At 37.5% G+C, this 16,762-nt stretch overlaps 1 protein-coding gene across 2 annotated transcripts; it reads left to right on the forward strand.

Moving 5' to 3' along the window:
• The first annotated feature begins 9,940 nt into the window (after nucleotides 1-9,940).
• LOC104107419 (protein TIFY 8) lies at nucleotides 9,941-15,885 on the forward strand. 2 transcript variants are annotated; one of them, XM_009616222.3, is made up of 6 exons: nucleotides 9,941-10,313; nucleotides 11,025-11,212; nucleotides 11,376-11,824; nucleotides 11,923-12,010; nucleotides 15,009-15,240; nucleotides 15,450-15,885. In XM_009616222.3, exons 1-6 carry the CDS (start codon nucleotides 10,076-10,078, stop codon nucleotides 15,536-15,538), a joined length of 1,284 nt encoding a protein of 427 aa, XP_009614517.1. In that variant the 5' UTR covers nucleotides 9,941-10,075; the 3' UTR covers nucleotides 15,539-15,885. The 2 variants fall into 2 exon arrangements, with proteins under 2 accessions (XP_009614517.1, XP_033514909.1); XM_033659018.2 differs by having other exon boundaries at nucleotides 11,037-11,212.
• The last annotated feature ends 877 nt before the right edge of the window (nucleotides 15,886-16,762 follow it).

Raw genomic sequence — 16,762 nt, forward strand, 5'->3', positions numbered from 1 at the left:
GTACCTTCTGGATTGCAGTCCTACCACAGTAGGGGTCGCCCTTATAGGCCCCGCTCATACGAACAGTCCAGCTCATCGTGGTGCATCAGCTAGCCACGGTTCTTATAGTGCTCACTCAGGCCAATCTTCATTCAGTGCACTACCAGTGCAGAGTTATCACCATGCCTCGTCCGCTCAGGCTTCTACAGGTAATTCCTCGGGTTATCAGGAGAAGCAGTTCCATAAGAGGAGGGGTCGTTTCGAGTGCGGAGAATTTGGTCATATCAAGAGAGATTGTCCTAGGTTGTTGAGTGGGGATCCACAGCAGAGTTCTCGGCCGACGGCACCAGCACCAATGGTTACACCACCCACCCAGCCAGCTCCGAGTGGGGCTCAATCAGCTAGGGGGAGGCCGATCAGGTGGTGGTCAGGCCCGATTATATGCTTTTCCTGTCATACCAGATGTTGTTGCTTCAGATGTAGTGATCACATATATTTTCTCAGTGTGCCACATGGAAGATTCTATATTATTTGACCCTGGTTCTACTTATTCGTATGTATCATCGTACTTTACTCATTATCTGGATATGCCCCGTTAGTCCTTAGTTTCACCTGTTCGTGTATCTACGCCGGTGGGAGATACCATTATTGTGGACCGTGTGTGGTAACTATTGGGGGACTTGAGACTAGGGTTGATCTTTTATTGCTCAGTATGGTTGATTTTGATATAATCTTGGGTATAGATTGGTTGTCTCCATGTCATGCTATTCTAGACTGTCACGCAAAAATTGTGACATTGGCGATGTCGGGGTTGCCGAAGGTCGAATGGAGAGGTTCTCTATATTATGTTCCCAGCAGGGTAATTTCTTATTTAAAGGCCCAACGTATGGTTGGGAAGGGGTGTTTGTCATATTTGGCCTTTGTGAGAGATGTTGATGCAGATACTCCTACTATTGAGTCAATACCGGTAGTGCGAGACTTTTTAGATGTATTTAATGCAGACCTGCCGGGTATACCACATGACAGGGATATTGATTTTGGTATTAACCTGGTGCCAGGCACTCAGCCCATTTCTATTCCTCTATATCGTATGGCACCAGCTGAATTGAAAGAATTGAAAGAGCAACTTCAGGAACTTCTTGATAAGGGGTTTATTAGGCCTAGTATGTCGCCTTGGGGTGCACCGATTCTGTTTGTAAAAAAGAAAGATGGTACTATGCGGATGTGCATCGATTACAGGCAGTTGAACAAAGTTACAATCAAGAACAAGTATCCTTTGCCGCGTATTGATGATTTATTTGACCAGCTTCAGGGAGCGAGGGTATTCTCCAAAATTGATTTGAGATCTGGGTATCACTAGTTAAAAATTTGGGATTCGGATATTCTAAAGATGGTATTCAGGACTCGTTATGATCACTATGAATTTCTCGTAATATCTTTTGGGCTGACCAATGCCCCAACAATATTTATTCACTTGATGAATAGTGTATTCCATCCATATCTTGATTCATTTGTCATAGTATTTGTTGATGATATCCTGATGTACTCACGTAGCTAGAAGGAGCATGCACATCACTTGGGTATTATATTACAGAGGTTGAGAGAGGAGAGGCTTTATGCAAAATTCTCTAAGTATGAGTTCTGGTTTAGTTCGGTGGCATTCTTGGCACACATAGTGTCCAGTAAAGGAATTAAGGTGGATCCGAAGAAAATAGAGGCAGTTCAGAGTTGGCTCAAGCCATCTTCAACTACTGAGATTCGGAGTTTTCTCGGCTTGGCCGATTATTATCGTCGCTTTGTGGAGGGTTTCTCGTCTATTGCATCGCCTTTGACTAAATTAACCCAGAAAGGTGCTCCATTCACGTGGTTGGATGAGTGTGAAGAGATCTTTCAGAAGCTCAAGACTGCCTTGACCACAACTCCAGTTCTAGTTTTGCCTTCAGCTTCAGGCTCTTATACAGTGTATTGTGATGCTTCTCGGATTGGTATTGGATGTGTATTGATGCAGGAGGGTAGAGTGATTACGTATGCTTCGCGCCAGTTAAATTCGCATGAAAAGAACTACCATGTTCATGATTGAGAATTGGCAGCCATTGTTCATGCATTGAAGATTTGGAGACACTATCTCTATGGTGTGTCTTGTGAGATATTTACAGATCATCGGAGTCTCCATCACTTATTTAAACAGAAGGATCTAAATTTGAGGCAGCGGAGATAGTTGGAGCTGCTAAAGGACTATGATATTACTATTCTGTATCATCCCAGGAAGGCCAATGTGGTAGCCGATGCCTTGAGTAAAAAAACGGTGAGTATGGGTAGCCTTGCATTCATCCCTGTTAGTGAAAGGCCTCTCGCAGTTGATGTTCAGGCCTTGGCCAATCAGTTCGTGAGATTAGATATTTCGGAGCCCCATCGGGTTCTAGCTTGTGTGGTTTCTCGGTCTTCTTTATATGACCGCATCAGAGAGCGCCAGTATGATGATCCTCATTTGCATGTCTTGAAGGACGCAATTTAGCACGGTGATGCCAAAGATGTTACTAATTGAGATGATGGGGTATTGAGGATGCAGAGTCATATTTGTGTGCCAAATGTAGATGGACTGCGGGAGTTGATTCTTGAATAAGCCCACAGTTGGCGGTATTCCATTCATCCGGGTGCCGCTAAGATGTACCATGACTTGAGGCAGCACTACTGGTGGAGGAAAATGAAGAAAGATATAGTTGGGTTTGTAGCTCGGTGTTTAAATTATCAACATGTGAAGTACGAGCATCAGAGACCGGGCGTATTACTTCAGAGACTTGAAATTCTAGAGTAGAAGTGGGAGCGTATTACCATGGACTTCGTAGTTGGTCTCTCACGGACTCTGAGGAAGTTTGATGTTGTTTGGGTGATTGTAGATCGGTTGACCAAGTCCGCGCATTTTATTCTAGTTGGTACTACTTATTCTTCGGAGCAATTGACTGAGATTTATATCTGCAAGATTGTTCGCCTACATGGTACGCAGTTTACATCATAGTTTTGGAGAGCAGTGCAGCAAGAATTAGGTACACATGTTCAATTGAGTACAACATTTTACCCTCAGACGGACGGACAGTCGGAGCGCACTATTCAGATATTGGAGGATATGATACGCGCTTGTGTCATTGGTTTTGGGGGTTCTTAGGATCAATTTCTACCACTGGCAGAGTTTGCTTACAATAACAGCTACCAATCGAGCATTCAGATGGCTCCATATAAGGCTTTATATGGGAGACGATGTTGGACTCTGGTTGGTTGGTTTGAGCCGGGTGAGACTAGGCTATTGGGTACTGATTTGGTTCAGGATGCTTTGGAGAAGGTTAAATTAATTCAGGATCGGCTTCGCACGGCGCAGTCTAGACAGAAGAGTTATGCCGACAGGAAGGGCCGTGATATTGCTTACATGGTTGGGGAGAAGGTTCTGCTCAAGGTTTCACTCATGAAAGGTGTGTTGAGGTTCGGGAAGAAGGGCAAGTTGAGTCCTAGGTATATTGGGCCTTTTGAAATACTTAAGAAGATTGGAGAGGTGGCTTATGAACTTGTTTTGCCACCTAGTCTATCGGGTATTCATCCAGTGTTTCAGGTATCTATGCTCCGAAAGTATGTCGGAGATCCGTCTTATGTTTTGGATTTCAGCACAGTGTAGTTAGATGGTAATTTGACTTATGATGTGGAGCTGGTTTAGACCGACAGGTTCGAAAGTTAAGATCAAAGAATATAGCTTCAGTGAAAGTACAGTGGAGAGGCCAGCCAGTCGGAGATGCTACTTGGGAGACTGAGCGGGAGATGCGGAGCAAATATCCACACCTATTTGAGGCTATAGGTATGATTCTAAACCTGTTCGAAGAACGTTTGTTTAAGAGGGGGGAATGTAACGACCCGGTCGATCATTTTGAGTATTACAACCCCGTTCCCTCATTTACTGCTCAATTTATGCTTTACAGTTGTTATATGATTTGTCGGAGTAATTGGTTCGGGTCCGGTGAGGTTTTGAAATGAATTGAGACACTTGGTCTCCAAGATGAAAACTTAAGTTGAAAAGGTTGATCAGATGTTGACTTCTGTAAAAATAACCCCGGAATAGAATTTTGATGATTCCAATAGCTCCGTATGGTTATTTTAGAGTTAGGAGCGTGTCCGAAAAATTATTTGGAAGTCCTAGGCTTGAAATGGCTAAAATAAAAATTTAAGTTTGGAGGTTTTACCGGGGAGTTGACTTTTTGATATCGCGGTCGGAATCCGATTCTGAAAATTTGAATAGGTCGTTATGTCAATTATGAATTGTGTGCAAAATTTGAGGTCAATCGGACTTGATTTGATAGGTTTCAGCATCGAATGTAGAAGTTGAAATTTCTTAGTTTCATTAGGCTTGAATTGGGGTATGATTCGTGTTTTTAGCGTTGTTTGATGTGAATTGAGGTTTCGACAAAGTTTGTATGACGTTTTAGGACTTGTTGATACATTCGGACGGGGGCCCGAGTGGCTTGGGTGTGTTTCGGGGTGAGTTTTGAGCGAGTCTGGACATTTAGGCACTCTGATGTTGTTCTGGAACTTTTGAAGTGCAGGGGGCACATTTTGGAGTGTTGAGGCAAAGTAAAAGTGCGGACCGCAGAGGAAAAGTACGGACCGCAGAAGAAATGTGCGGACTGCAGAATTCCTTTCGCGGCCGCAAAAAGGAGATTCTGCAGATTCGATGGTTCGACTTCGGAAGCTTATATCTTTTAATCTACAAGAAATTTGGAGATGATTCAAAAACAAAAGTATTTCCCTTTGAGTCTAGTTTTCAGAAAGGTTAACCAGTCATCATTTGGACATTTGTACAGAAAGTTATGATCAATTTACTAAAGTATGGTATTGCTTCCACAGTTGAAGTGCGACCGCATAATTTGGACTTGCGGCCGCGGGACCTGGGATGTGAGGGAGTACAAAAAAATGTGCAGTCAGCAGAATGAGGGATTAGACTCTTGTACTATATGAACGAGGGTTAGAGTATTATTTTATATTTGGACTTTGGGAGCTCGGTTTGTGGCGATTTTTTGTGGGATTTTCAAGAAATTCATCGGGGTAAGTAATTCTAACTCGGATTTGATTAATATACATGAATATATCATTGTATTTATCATTTAATTAGTATTTTGTGATCGAAATTTGGGGAAAATTGTAGAAATTTCATAAAACAAATTTTTGGGATTTGAATGTCGATTCAGAGTCGAATTTGAGTGGAACTAATATGGTTGGACTCGTAATTGAATGGGTTGTCAGATTTTGTGAGTTTTGTTGGATTCCGAGACGTAGGCCCCACATGCAGTTTTTGGGTGCAATTTCGGATTTTATTGAAAAAATTAGTATTTTCATATGGAATTAATTCTTATAATTTGTATTGACTGAATTGAATCAATTATGATTAGATTCGAGGCGTTTGGAGGCTGATTCGCGAGGCAAAGGTATTGCAGAATAAAGAATTACAAGATTTGAGGTAAGTAACAGTTCTAAATCTGGTTTGAAGGGTATAAAACCCCGAATTTTGTGATATATGAATAGTTTTGAGGTGACGCACATGCTAGGTGATAGGCGTGTGGGCGTACACCGTAGGAATTGTGACTTGGTCAAATTCCATGAACCTATGTTGTTAAATAATCTGTTATTATCTCTACATTCTCCATGTAGTAGAGAAATTAAACCACAAATCATGTTTAGATTATGTGTTGGCACTGTAGGGACCCACATAGGTCGTATACATGCTGAATTATCTGCTAAATTATTATTTTGTATTCAGTCACAATTTACTTATTTATTTTATCTCAGTCTCTATTGTTCCTTGTTAATACATTATATCATTTATGTTGGGGCTGACTCTCATGATTACTGAGAGCCCGAGAGACTGGAGAGATTTATAACCGAGTGAGGTCGGGGGCCTAATTGTGAGATACTATACTATAGCACATGAGTTGTCCGTGTAGATCCAGATATTATACTAGCACGTGAGTTGTCTGTGCAGATCCAGATATTATACTAGCACGTGAGTTGTTCGTACGGATCTAGATATTATACTATAGCGCGTGAGTTGTTCGTACAGCACACGAGTTATCCGTGCGGATTATAGCGCTTGGGCTGAAGGAGCCCCTCCAGAGTCTGTACACACCTCAGTGAGTGCAGGTACCTACTGAGTGCGAGTGCCGAGTGCTGAGTGAATGGAAGGGCTGAGTGACTGTGATCCTGAGAGTATGCATTTGATTTCATTATTGTTGCACTTCAGCTGTCATATATCACTGTTTTTTTAAATTTCTGAGAGATATTATCTTCTGTTCCAATTGAACTTGATATGAAATTACTGTCGGGCCTTAATTGTTGAACTTGCAAGCATGTCTACTTTCATATGTTGGAAATTATTAAAATTCGACTTAGTTGTGAAGCTCGTCACTATCTTCGGTTCTTTATTTAGTATTATTACTTGCTGAGTTGGTTGTACTCATACTACCCCCTGCACTTCGTGTGCAGATCCAGGTGTTCTCGGACACAATGTGTGTTGATTTCTTCGCACAGTTGATTTTTCGGAGATTTCGAGATAGCTGTTTGACGCCCGCAGACCTTGACTCTCTTTCTTTCAGTTATTGTATTGTTCTATATTTTTTAGATAATGTTTTTTATCAGTCAGACCTTGTTATCATTTAGATGCTTATGTACTCAGTGACACCGGATTTTGGGAATGTATTTTATGTCAGTAATTTGTGAGATCTTCTATGAAATTCAAATATTATGTTATTCAAACTTTAAAAGGAATTGTGATTTATTGAGGTTGTCGGCTTGCCTAGTATTGAGATAGACGCCATCACGACAAGTTATGATTTTGGGTCGTGACAGATAAGCACTTTGAGTAAGCAGTACTTACCTTGCTAGTAATCTTCCCTACCAATTGGTGACACTCTATTTTGCTCCACTTCTTAGAAGATAATGGCAGACCAAGGTATCTTATTGGCAAGGTCCCCAAGGAGAATCCAGTGCTTGTCACTATCTCCTCCTTTATTGCGTCATCAATACGTGCGAGAAATATATTAGATTTATCCATATTGACTATCAACCTAGAAACATCACTGAAATGGTGTAGAGCCTCCATCACTCCGGCAATGGATCTAGAGTCACCCTTACAAAAAATCATTAGGTCATCTGCAAATATTAAGTGCGTTAGTTTCAGGGATTTGCACATATGATGATACTTGAAATCTGGGAGGTAACTCATCTTCTTGAGTATCCTGGCCAAGTATTCCATTACCAAAATAAACAACAATGGTGAGATGAGATATCCTTGCATGAGGCCCCTTCTCCCTTCAAAATAACCATAGCCATCTCCATTTACTTTCACTGTGAACTTTGTGGTGGTAATGCATGTCATAACTAGCTCGACAAATGATGCTGAAAACCTATAAACATGCAATTTTTCCTTAATAAATTCCCAAACTCAGCATATCGTATGCCTTTCTTAAGTCTATTTTCATTTAAGATCTATGAGAGATTTTCCTATTATAATGTCTCATCAGGCCATGACATATCAGGATGTTATGGATCAATGACCCGCCTGCTACAACTGCAGCCTGATTTTTAGCCACTAAATGGGTGAGCGCTTGCCTTAATCTTACACAGATAACCTTTGATATGCACTTGTATATGATATTAAAACATGATATTAGTCTGAATTGGCTAGCATACTGAGGATTTGGCCATTTGGAATTAGGGAAATTATAGTGGAGTTGATCTGCTTCAACTCTTATAGTGGATTTAGCCACTAAATGGGTGAGCGCTTGCCTTAATCTTACACAGGCTAGCATTCGTTTTGAACAACTCTTGTGAAACTGCTTAGGTAAAGAGATCACTAAAGTCTAGAAGGAATGTATGGAAACATGGAGGGAAGGGTTATGCAAAATGAAGTTAATTCATAGGTTATTCATTAACTTTTCATTTTGCTTTTAATAATGATGAATTCAAGATTTATTTATTTAGTTTTATAATTGCTTTAGATCATCTATATATACATTTTTTTGTATTAAGCTAATTTTTTTTAATCACACTTGACAATAAAATCAATACTAGATTTAGAAAAAATTACAAAAATTGGTCCTTATATTTGAGGATAGGTCTAACATAGTTCCTTTAAATATACTTTTGAGCAATTTTAGTCTTTTAAATTTGTAAAAAGTGAGCTTTTTTGTCTCTGTCAAATGTTTAACAAACTGTGAAAAAAAAGATTTAGCTAGCAATATAAAAAACGTCCCATCAAATTCGGAATAAATCAAAACAAATTAAACAAAAATGACAAAGAAACTGTTTATCCAAATGTAAGTTCTCCTTAAATGTTTTTTCTTTTCTTTTCAATTTGGGTTAAATTTGAAAATTGATATTTTTCAAATATTTTATGGAGAGCAGTTTAAATTAAAGGGACTAGGCTTGCCCATAGTATATTTAAGAGACTATGTTAGACTTACTCCAAATACAAGTGACAATCTTTGTCATTTTCGCCTACATTGGATGAACTTTTAAGATAAGATAAGTGAATTATTGAAATGAAATATTTATTCATTAGAATAAATGAAACCAACTTCATATTATAAATTACTCAATATATCTAGAATATATAAACAATTAATCATTCATTAATAATTTAGTGATTAATCGCAATAAAGCAATTCTTACATTATAATCCTTATATAAATTATCTTGAATCAAATAACCATGAAGATTAAAGAGGATCAATTGGTTTTAAGCGTAAGGGATATGAAAATAAAAGACGAAAAGTTTTGCATGATTATTTTCATCTATTTAAACTCTAAAAGCTTATGTTGAACTATGGACCCGTTAGACCATAGATTTTGTCAAAATAAACTTGGGTTTTATTTGACAAACACATATTTGGCTATAGATTTTGCTTACATTTTAGTCAAATTCCAAATCCCAAAACCAGCTTTGGGCCAAAATATCACTATTATATTTTTTAAAAATTGCCCCGAATTTTGATATTTTATAAAAGAGCTTATCATTTATTATTTTGTAATGATGTTGCTTCGTCTTCTCGGTCATCTGATAGTGTATCATGTAGTTCATTATAAAAATGATAATTTTGTATCAAATTTATTTATGTTCAGGACTATGATTTGTGATAATATAATGAATGTTATTAATAATGGTACTATTAGGTATTTGTGATAGTTTTTAAAACTTGTGGGTATAAATCATGTTTCATGTTTTTTCAAACCAAAATTGAGCCAAAACAGATATCCAAACACATTTTTATCTTCAAATCAAACTTCACATAAATTAGATTTTTCAGAATAAATTTAAAAATCTATAGTCAAACGTTAGATATATCTCCTATGATTAGGAGGAAATTAATACTTACAAGAATACAAGAATCAAATTTATAGGGCGGCTTTTCTTCATAAGTTGCAGCCAGCATGGATCTTTTTAAACCCAAAATACACACTGGTGTAGTTTTTCAAGATATAAACTGTAATTAAAACAAACACAGGACAAATATTGCAATTAATGATACTTCCTCTCTTCCAATAAACAACAAATAAAAAAAACTCACTATTATTCTCCTGCTTTCTCCCTTCCCAATGTTATGTCTCTGTATCTTTTCTTTTGTTGTGTAAGAAGCAAAAACAAGTAAACAAACCCCATAGTAGATGTGTGAATGGGCATAAGAACAAATAACTCAGAACCCATTTATGTATATATGTAAGAAAAAAGCCAGTCACTTTTGCATTTTAATGCCTCTTTCTCTCTCTTCTGTGAGTCCAATACTTGTCTGATTTTTGAACCAAATTTTCTAAAAAGCACCCCTTTTTCCTTTATTTTGTTTTCTTTATCTTTCGTATTGTGTAATATCCAGTCTAGTTTGTACACATCTTGAAATAAGTTTGTCTGCAAAAGTTGAAGCGGATAATAAGCTCACTCTAAGTACTTTAGCTGTGATTTGAAATCTCCTCTTTCTTGTGTTAAAGATTGTTGCTTTTTGGAGATAACTGTGTAAGGATGAAATGGGTGTGTTTGTAATGCTACAGTACTGTGTGTTAGTACATTGTTTATGGCTCACATACAAAGTAACAAGAATGTGATGAGTAACAAAAGTGCTAGTGGTGGTAATACTACTGCAGCTGATAATGAAGTGAAACCAGCAGCCGCCACTACTACTTTTCATGATTTTTTAGGTAAAGGGTATCCTCAAGATTCATCTCCGACTATGGCTAGCAAATTGATGTTGTCATCTGAGGCATCTCCTTCTGCTTCTGTCTCTGTTGGTGCTTCTTCTGATCTGGGTTCTGGTCAGTAAAAAACCAAACACTTTTTCTCTATTGTTATGTTTTGAACTCCTTTTTATGCAATTAGAGGGAAACTGGAGGTTCTTTTAGCTACAAATTTTTGATGATTGTGTGTTTTGAGATATTATTTGACAGCTGGTTTAGTTTCTTTTTATCCTTTCTTTTAGTCTCATGAGCATGTTTTGATTTTTATAAGCTTGATGTTGTTGTTTCTTGTGATATGTTTTTGTTTGTACCTTACTAAGCCTATCCTATAGTGGGAGTTCTTTACCAAAATCATCCTTATACTTTCAGCACAACTTTCATTACATCCTTATAATATTACACTTAGTAGTAAACATCCTTTAAGTTACCCAAAGTTGACCAAAAACATCCATCTGTTAATTGATTGATTTAGTATCTTTCGGGGAAGCTCTCTTTTAATGTCGCTAAGCATGTATTGTCTTTTTGTCTATATGTATCGATGATCATTCTATTTTAGTAGTCTTTGAAGACTTGACTAAACTTTTGAACTTTTTTTAGCATTCACATATGGAAATTCTATGCATGCCTTTACTTTTTGTTCTTAGAAAAGGAAGTTAGCTTAAAAGAAACGTGTTTAAAGTGGTAAGTGATTGGATAATTCTACTTTTTGAGAATGTCACAAGTTGCTCTTTTGATGGTTGGCCTGTATGAAAACTTGAGCAGTATTTGATCATTTTCTTATCATGGTAGAAAGACATGTAGGAAATCATTTTGAAGGAGTGCCGTTCTACGGCCTAAGGGGTGAACTTTCAGGGCCTGAGACAAGTAATCGATTCTCGGGAACAAAAAGAAGCAATTCTGACTCTTTGATGGGGTCATCAAGAGATAAATTTTCAACGCTGCGACCAGACGCATTGGAGAGCTCACATATGACAAAGGTCTGTATTTTCTTTTTTTGCCTCATCTATTAACCAGAACTCCAAAAAAAAAAACAGAAGAAAAAAGAAGGAAAAACTTTTCCTAGTTGGTCTTCTGTTGTTTGCATATCATTCTACAATGCCTGCTATTTACTCTGATACCGGGAGTTTTCTTCAAGTCCAGCTACTACGAAATGCAGGGGGTGAGCCACGTGGACGACCACGTGATCAAGACATGTCCTTTGCTATGCATCCTATGAGGCCACTTCATGCCTCTTTAATATCACAACCATCCGCAACTGGTCGAACCAATGCCAATGCTTCCAAGTGGGATCGAGCTATTCCTGTCAATGTTGGCCCCACCTTGCATTATCATCCACGTGCTAGTCAAGTTGTGCCTTTTGACTATCAATCGTCAGCCAACAGGTTTGGAGATGCCAATGCAGGACCTTCTACTATATCTCAAGCAGCCGCTGATGAAGGATCAAGGACAGGAATCAAAGGATCCGGAATATTGAGGTCCATTAATGCAAGTGGTGGAGTCTCTGATAGAAGCCTTTCTGGGGTACCATTAGGTGGTGCTAAGCAGAAAGCCGAGTTTCACTTGTCTGACCTTGAGTCTTCTAACCCAAGGTAATCTTAGTGGATAATGCACAAACTGCCTCATTCCAAGTCTGTCTGACTTTCTTTAATAGTATCATTGAGACTTCTTGATGTTTGTTGCATGATAGTCGGCAAGGACTGACATCTGCTGGATCTCAAATGACTATATTTTATGGGGGTCAAGCCCATGTTTTTGATAATGTCCATCCCAACAAGGTTTGTCCTCTGCTTTGTCAAATCATACCTCTCTTCTGTGTTTCTACTCTTTCTGTATGTCTTTGTGTCAGTTTTCCCTTTACTTTCTTTTTTAAACCGAGTAGTTGAATAAATTTAGTGTGTAGCTTAACTGATAAGTTATTATCTAATTGCTCACTTGGCTGAATTCTCGGGTCTATTATCCCAGCTATATTGTGTGAAATCATAATCCCTCATGCTTAACTTGGCTATGGTATTACCTGATGGTATCCGCGGCGATGCATTCTTGATCTGTTTAGTTTTGTTAGGAGAATTTTTGGGTAATCCATTTCTGGTGAAAGAGGAGGATTATCATATTGGAGAAGTTTTAGCTTGCCGTAAAGAAGATAGTGATGGAAATAGTACTGGTATGTATCATATCTGAATGGTAGGCACAGCTGTAAATGAAAATAAAATATGACATTGTATCAACTATCAAGTAAAGCACGGCAGTGAAGTTATATGTTGTAAGGGGAATAACTGCTCTAGGAACTTGTTTCAGATGAGACACATAATGTACACTACAAAAAATAGTTATTGGGATGATGCTGCAACTGACTAATTCTGAGATGACTTCATTTTTACACAATATAAGTGTTTCTATAAACTGTTCCTTCACAGTTAAAACAAGATATTTGAGCCAGCAGCGCTCGTAATATAGCTCATGAAAAGGATTAAATATCAATGCAAAAGTGTAGAGTGATTGAGGTTTGAAATATTCACTGTGTTGTGATGCAATGGTACCCTTTAGTGTTATGTTGTTCGGAGAAGTATATGCGACTCCAGGAAGATTAATAGAGATACAAATATGGCATGCCATTTGTGATAAGTTTTTCATGCTCTTGGGGTTCGAATGAATAATGTTTCTTTTCATGTAACTCGAGATATTCATTAGCTTAGGAAGATGCCAATTAGGTGATTTTGTAACAACCAAACCCACTTTTATGCTTGGTTAGGTTTTGTCGGCTTTAATGTGGATGTCATATTTTGTGGAGAGGAAAGTAGCATAAAATGTAGCAAATTCTGTTGATTTTTTAACTTTACACCAAAACCCCTGACCAAGAGTCAAAAGTTCTTCTTGCTCCCTCGGTTATTCGAACCCCAACCTCTTGATTGAAGGTGGAGTCTTTTCACCACTTCTCTAAAACATAGCAAATTAAGTGCATTTTGCAGACAAAAGCCTCTAATGTAAAATCTAATTTTTCAGTTGACATTAGGAAATGGCTTGGGATACATCAGGAAAGTCCTCTAGCAAATAGGTATTAGTCCATACCTGGGAAGAAAATGTCGACCTACCCAGATTATTATACGCCTTGAATCATTTTATATAATTTTGGCCTCATGTTTGGGTTGGCATTAGCAAGTATAGTCAACTTTTATGTGAGTTTTTTCTTCACCTGCTTGGCGGTTTAATGAAGTTTATCTTGACTTCTTCAAAGAAAGAATAATCTTAAACTTGGATATTTTCTTAACTTGTTCCTGGCCATCTGTTGCCTCCATGTGACCAGGAGGTCACGGGTTCGAGCCGTGGAAACAACGAAAAGCATGGTAAGGTTGCATACAATAGACCCTTATGGTCCGGACCCGCGCATAGCGGGAGCTTAGTGCACTGCGCTGCCCTTTTTTTTGTTCCTGGCCATCCGTCCAAATTCTCTAATTTTTCTTCCCGAAATGTTCCTAGTTTTACTGTTATTCATGACTAAATTCTTTTTGTTCACCTGTTAGTCGCCTTGTTGATTGTGACTAAATTAACTTGGTAACACTTAAATGTACTTGTAATATACTTAATATGCCCTCCACCCCAAAAAGATTACCTTATATTCGTTTTTGAGTCGTCCCAAAATGGTGTCCTTGTTCTTTAACTGAAGACTCTTGTCCTTAAATATTTAATCATTTTAAAAAATATTACTGTATTACATCAGAAGTTAGATGAGAAATATGTAAGACTTTTAGTTGATTGCCTATTTTAGGTTCTTGAAACCTAAAGCGAAGGCTAGGGGTCCCACAAAAAGCAAGAAAATCAATTTGGTCAAAGTAGAAGTATCCTTGGTTTTCAAAATTATTTGCATGTTTTTCTCTGAGTTGAAAGCTGCAGTCATATAGTTGTCTTTTAGTTTTAAAGGTTAGTTTCGGTAAGATGTCATTTAAGGAGTTTTGTGGTCCAGCTAGTTTTAGACTCTGGAGGAAGCTCTTAGTAGAAGTCCTTTGAACATGGGCTCTGAGGTACTTAGCAGCTAAGTACTTTGGCCTCCAGGCTACAATTCTTAGTCGTTATTGCTTGCCATCCAAATACTGTATCTGTTTATAGACATTGTACTGTGCAGTTCCAAATCCTATTATGGATATATTTTTGGTTAGTTGGCGTTATGTGGATCCCTTGTAAAGTGTGGCTCTGTCCTTTGCTTCCTTCTCTATCCCTATTCTTGTTCTTTCTACTGCTGCCACTGTTACCTTGTGGAAACCTTACCTGTCTTCTGTTCATCTGCCAAGAAGTTTCCGATTTCCTATCCTCCTATTTTCTAATGCTTCAATTGTTTTGTTCCTAGCAACTGTATATTGAAAGTAACTACATTCACTACCCAGTAATAAGCAATAAACAGTTGACAGTCCTCCATTTTCTCAGTGGCATCTTCCAAATATGTTACTAATGTCAGGCTGACTTTCATCGCTTACAAAATGCAAGCTTATAAAGGAAGTTGTTTTAACTCTACCACTAGACCCACCTTAAAACCTCTGTATAACTTCAAGCCTTTTCTATGCATTAGCGCTCAGTAGAATCGGTACTATAATTGGGGATGTAGTGTATAAGTACATTTTGATTGAATGCTGATCTTATCCTTGAATGCACTCATTTACTTGCCATTTGGACAACTTACTGCAAAAAGCGTTTAGACCATTTCTGAGAAAAAAAGTCTATGCAAAAAGAATTGTGTTTGGATAGTTGTAGCATAATATGATTGAGTTTCCTGCTATCTATCAGGCAGATGTTATAATGGCCTTAGCTGGATCAAATGGAGGATCTTGGTCAACCACCTATGCTCCAAAATCTGCAGCGAGGCCGTTAACTGGAGAAAATAGTTCGCCTAAATCAGAGAATGAGGTAACCAAGGGCATTAACTTAGCTCTAATTAGGGAGTTGCATGCCAGGTCATCTGGCAAAGGGGGTCCCCTTCACGGTTTTGGTTCTGGTGATCAAATTTCTGTTCCTCAAGGTAATAGCTTTTACTATGGAATGTTTGAAGCTCTACGAAATCCAAAGGCTTGAGCCAAAGCATATACTATAAATGTGAAACATCCTATTGGAATTTAATATATCGTGAATGAAATGTTTCGATTCAAGCCGGTTGCAATTTCATATGACCTCAGACAACATGTTTCTACTCGTGCCTTAATGTTCAAATATGTTTACTGCTATTTGTAGGTATTCATCGAGGGGCTAGCATAAGTAAGGAAGCAAACTCCGCACTGCAAGCAGCATCAAATAGTACTGATGAAAAACGAGAAGTGTGATGCAAATTCCATATTGTCTAAACAAAAATGGGCTGCCATTAATCACAAATCAGGCTTATCGCTCGTCTTCTTTTCCTTTATTTTTCACTATTTCACCCCTAGAAACCAGCTGCATTAGTTATCAAAGCCAAACTTCCAATCTTGTACTGCGGTTTGTTTAATTCTTGAATCAATGGAAGTTTAGTCGGTTCTTCCAAAAGAAATGCAGATGGTTTATGGTTTTGTTTAGACCTTGAACTCTCAAGACATCTCTGCTTCATGTGTTCACCAAATGCAGATCCAATACTGATAGCAAGGATGTTTTCATAAAGAAGTTTTATCAATTAATTGAATGCTGTTTTTGCTTATTTTCGGAGTGAAATTGCCCGAATAGGGTGGAGTGGCTACAGGAGATTCATATATCTTGAGTTGTAGTTGCTTGATTTTTTACTTCTTAATCTACAACATCTGCACGAATGTCACAACCCAAAATTCCGCCTTAGGCGTAGTAATGGAACCTAGTCTCTAGGTGTAATACAGAGTCACCAAGGGAATAATGGTCATTTCAAATATATTAGTGCATTGTTTGCTTGTATACTAGGCTCAAAAGTTTGGTTGTGGGTTCTTAATAACAGAAAAAACCATGGCCATAAGCTATTAAATTCTTCAGGTGGACCCCACTGTCCATTCAACCTTCACTATCTTCACTAAATGCATTACTTGATTGTTATTATTATTTTTTTTAATAAGTATTTTTAACTAGAAAAATTATCTTTTTAGTAATTTTATAATTCAAATGTTCACCTGATTAAAAATACTATGGTAACATACATTTATATATGACAATACTATTATCTCCTTAAGAAACATTATTTCATTTGTTTTATTTATTAACTATTTCAGGTAAAGAAGATTTTATTAAAAAGAAATTGTGATAATTTATGTACATTTACATAGATGTTCTTATAGTATTATCAATTGATATCATTTTATACAAAGTTCTCATTAAATTGCAATTTCAATTGGAATACTTTATAAAATTAGGAAAAAAATATTTAAGAATAAAATATAGTTTTAAGTCCCCCTTTTTGTTACAAATTGTATAATAAGTATCCCCTTTCTAAAATATGATTTGAGAATATTTGAAGTAAAACTTAAGACAATTAATTTGCGGATTTTTTTTCTTTTAAAAATCATTATATATTAGGAAGTATGAAAAGTATCGTCATACAGGATTATACTTCT

This window comes from Nicotiana tomentosiformis, chromosome 6 (genome assembly GCF_000390325.3).
Source record: "Nicotiana tomentosiformis chromosome 6, ASM39032v3, whole genome shotgun sequence".
Lineage (NCBI taxonomy): Eukaryota > Viridiplantae > Streptophyta > Magnoliopsida > Solanales > Solanaceae > Nicotiana > Nicotiana tomentosiformis.

What these genes read in the sequence shown, in the direction of transcription:
- LOC104107419 (XM_009616222.3), top strand. Translation starts at nt 10,076, where the DNA reads ATGGCTCACATACAAAGTAACAAGAATGTGATGAGTAACAAAAGTGCT. An exon ending in AGAGCTCACATATGACAAAG is followed by an intron (nt 11,213 to 11,375) that starts GTCTGTATTTTC and finishes CTTCAAGTCCAG; the next exon opens with CTACTACGAAATGCAGGGGG. An exon ending in CTTGAGTCTTCTAACCCAAG is followed by an intron (nt 11,825 to 11,922) that starts GTAATCTTAGTG and finishes GTTGCATGATAG; the next exon opens with TCGGCAAGGACTGACATCTG.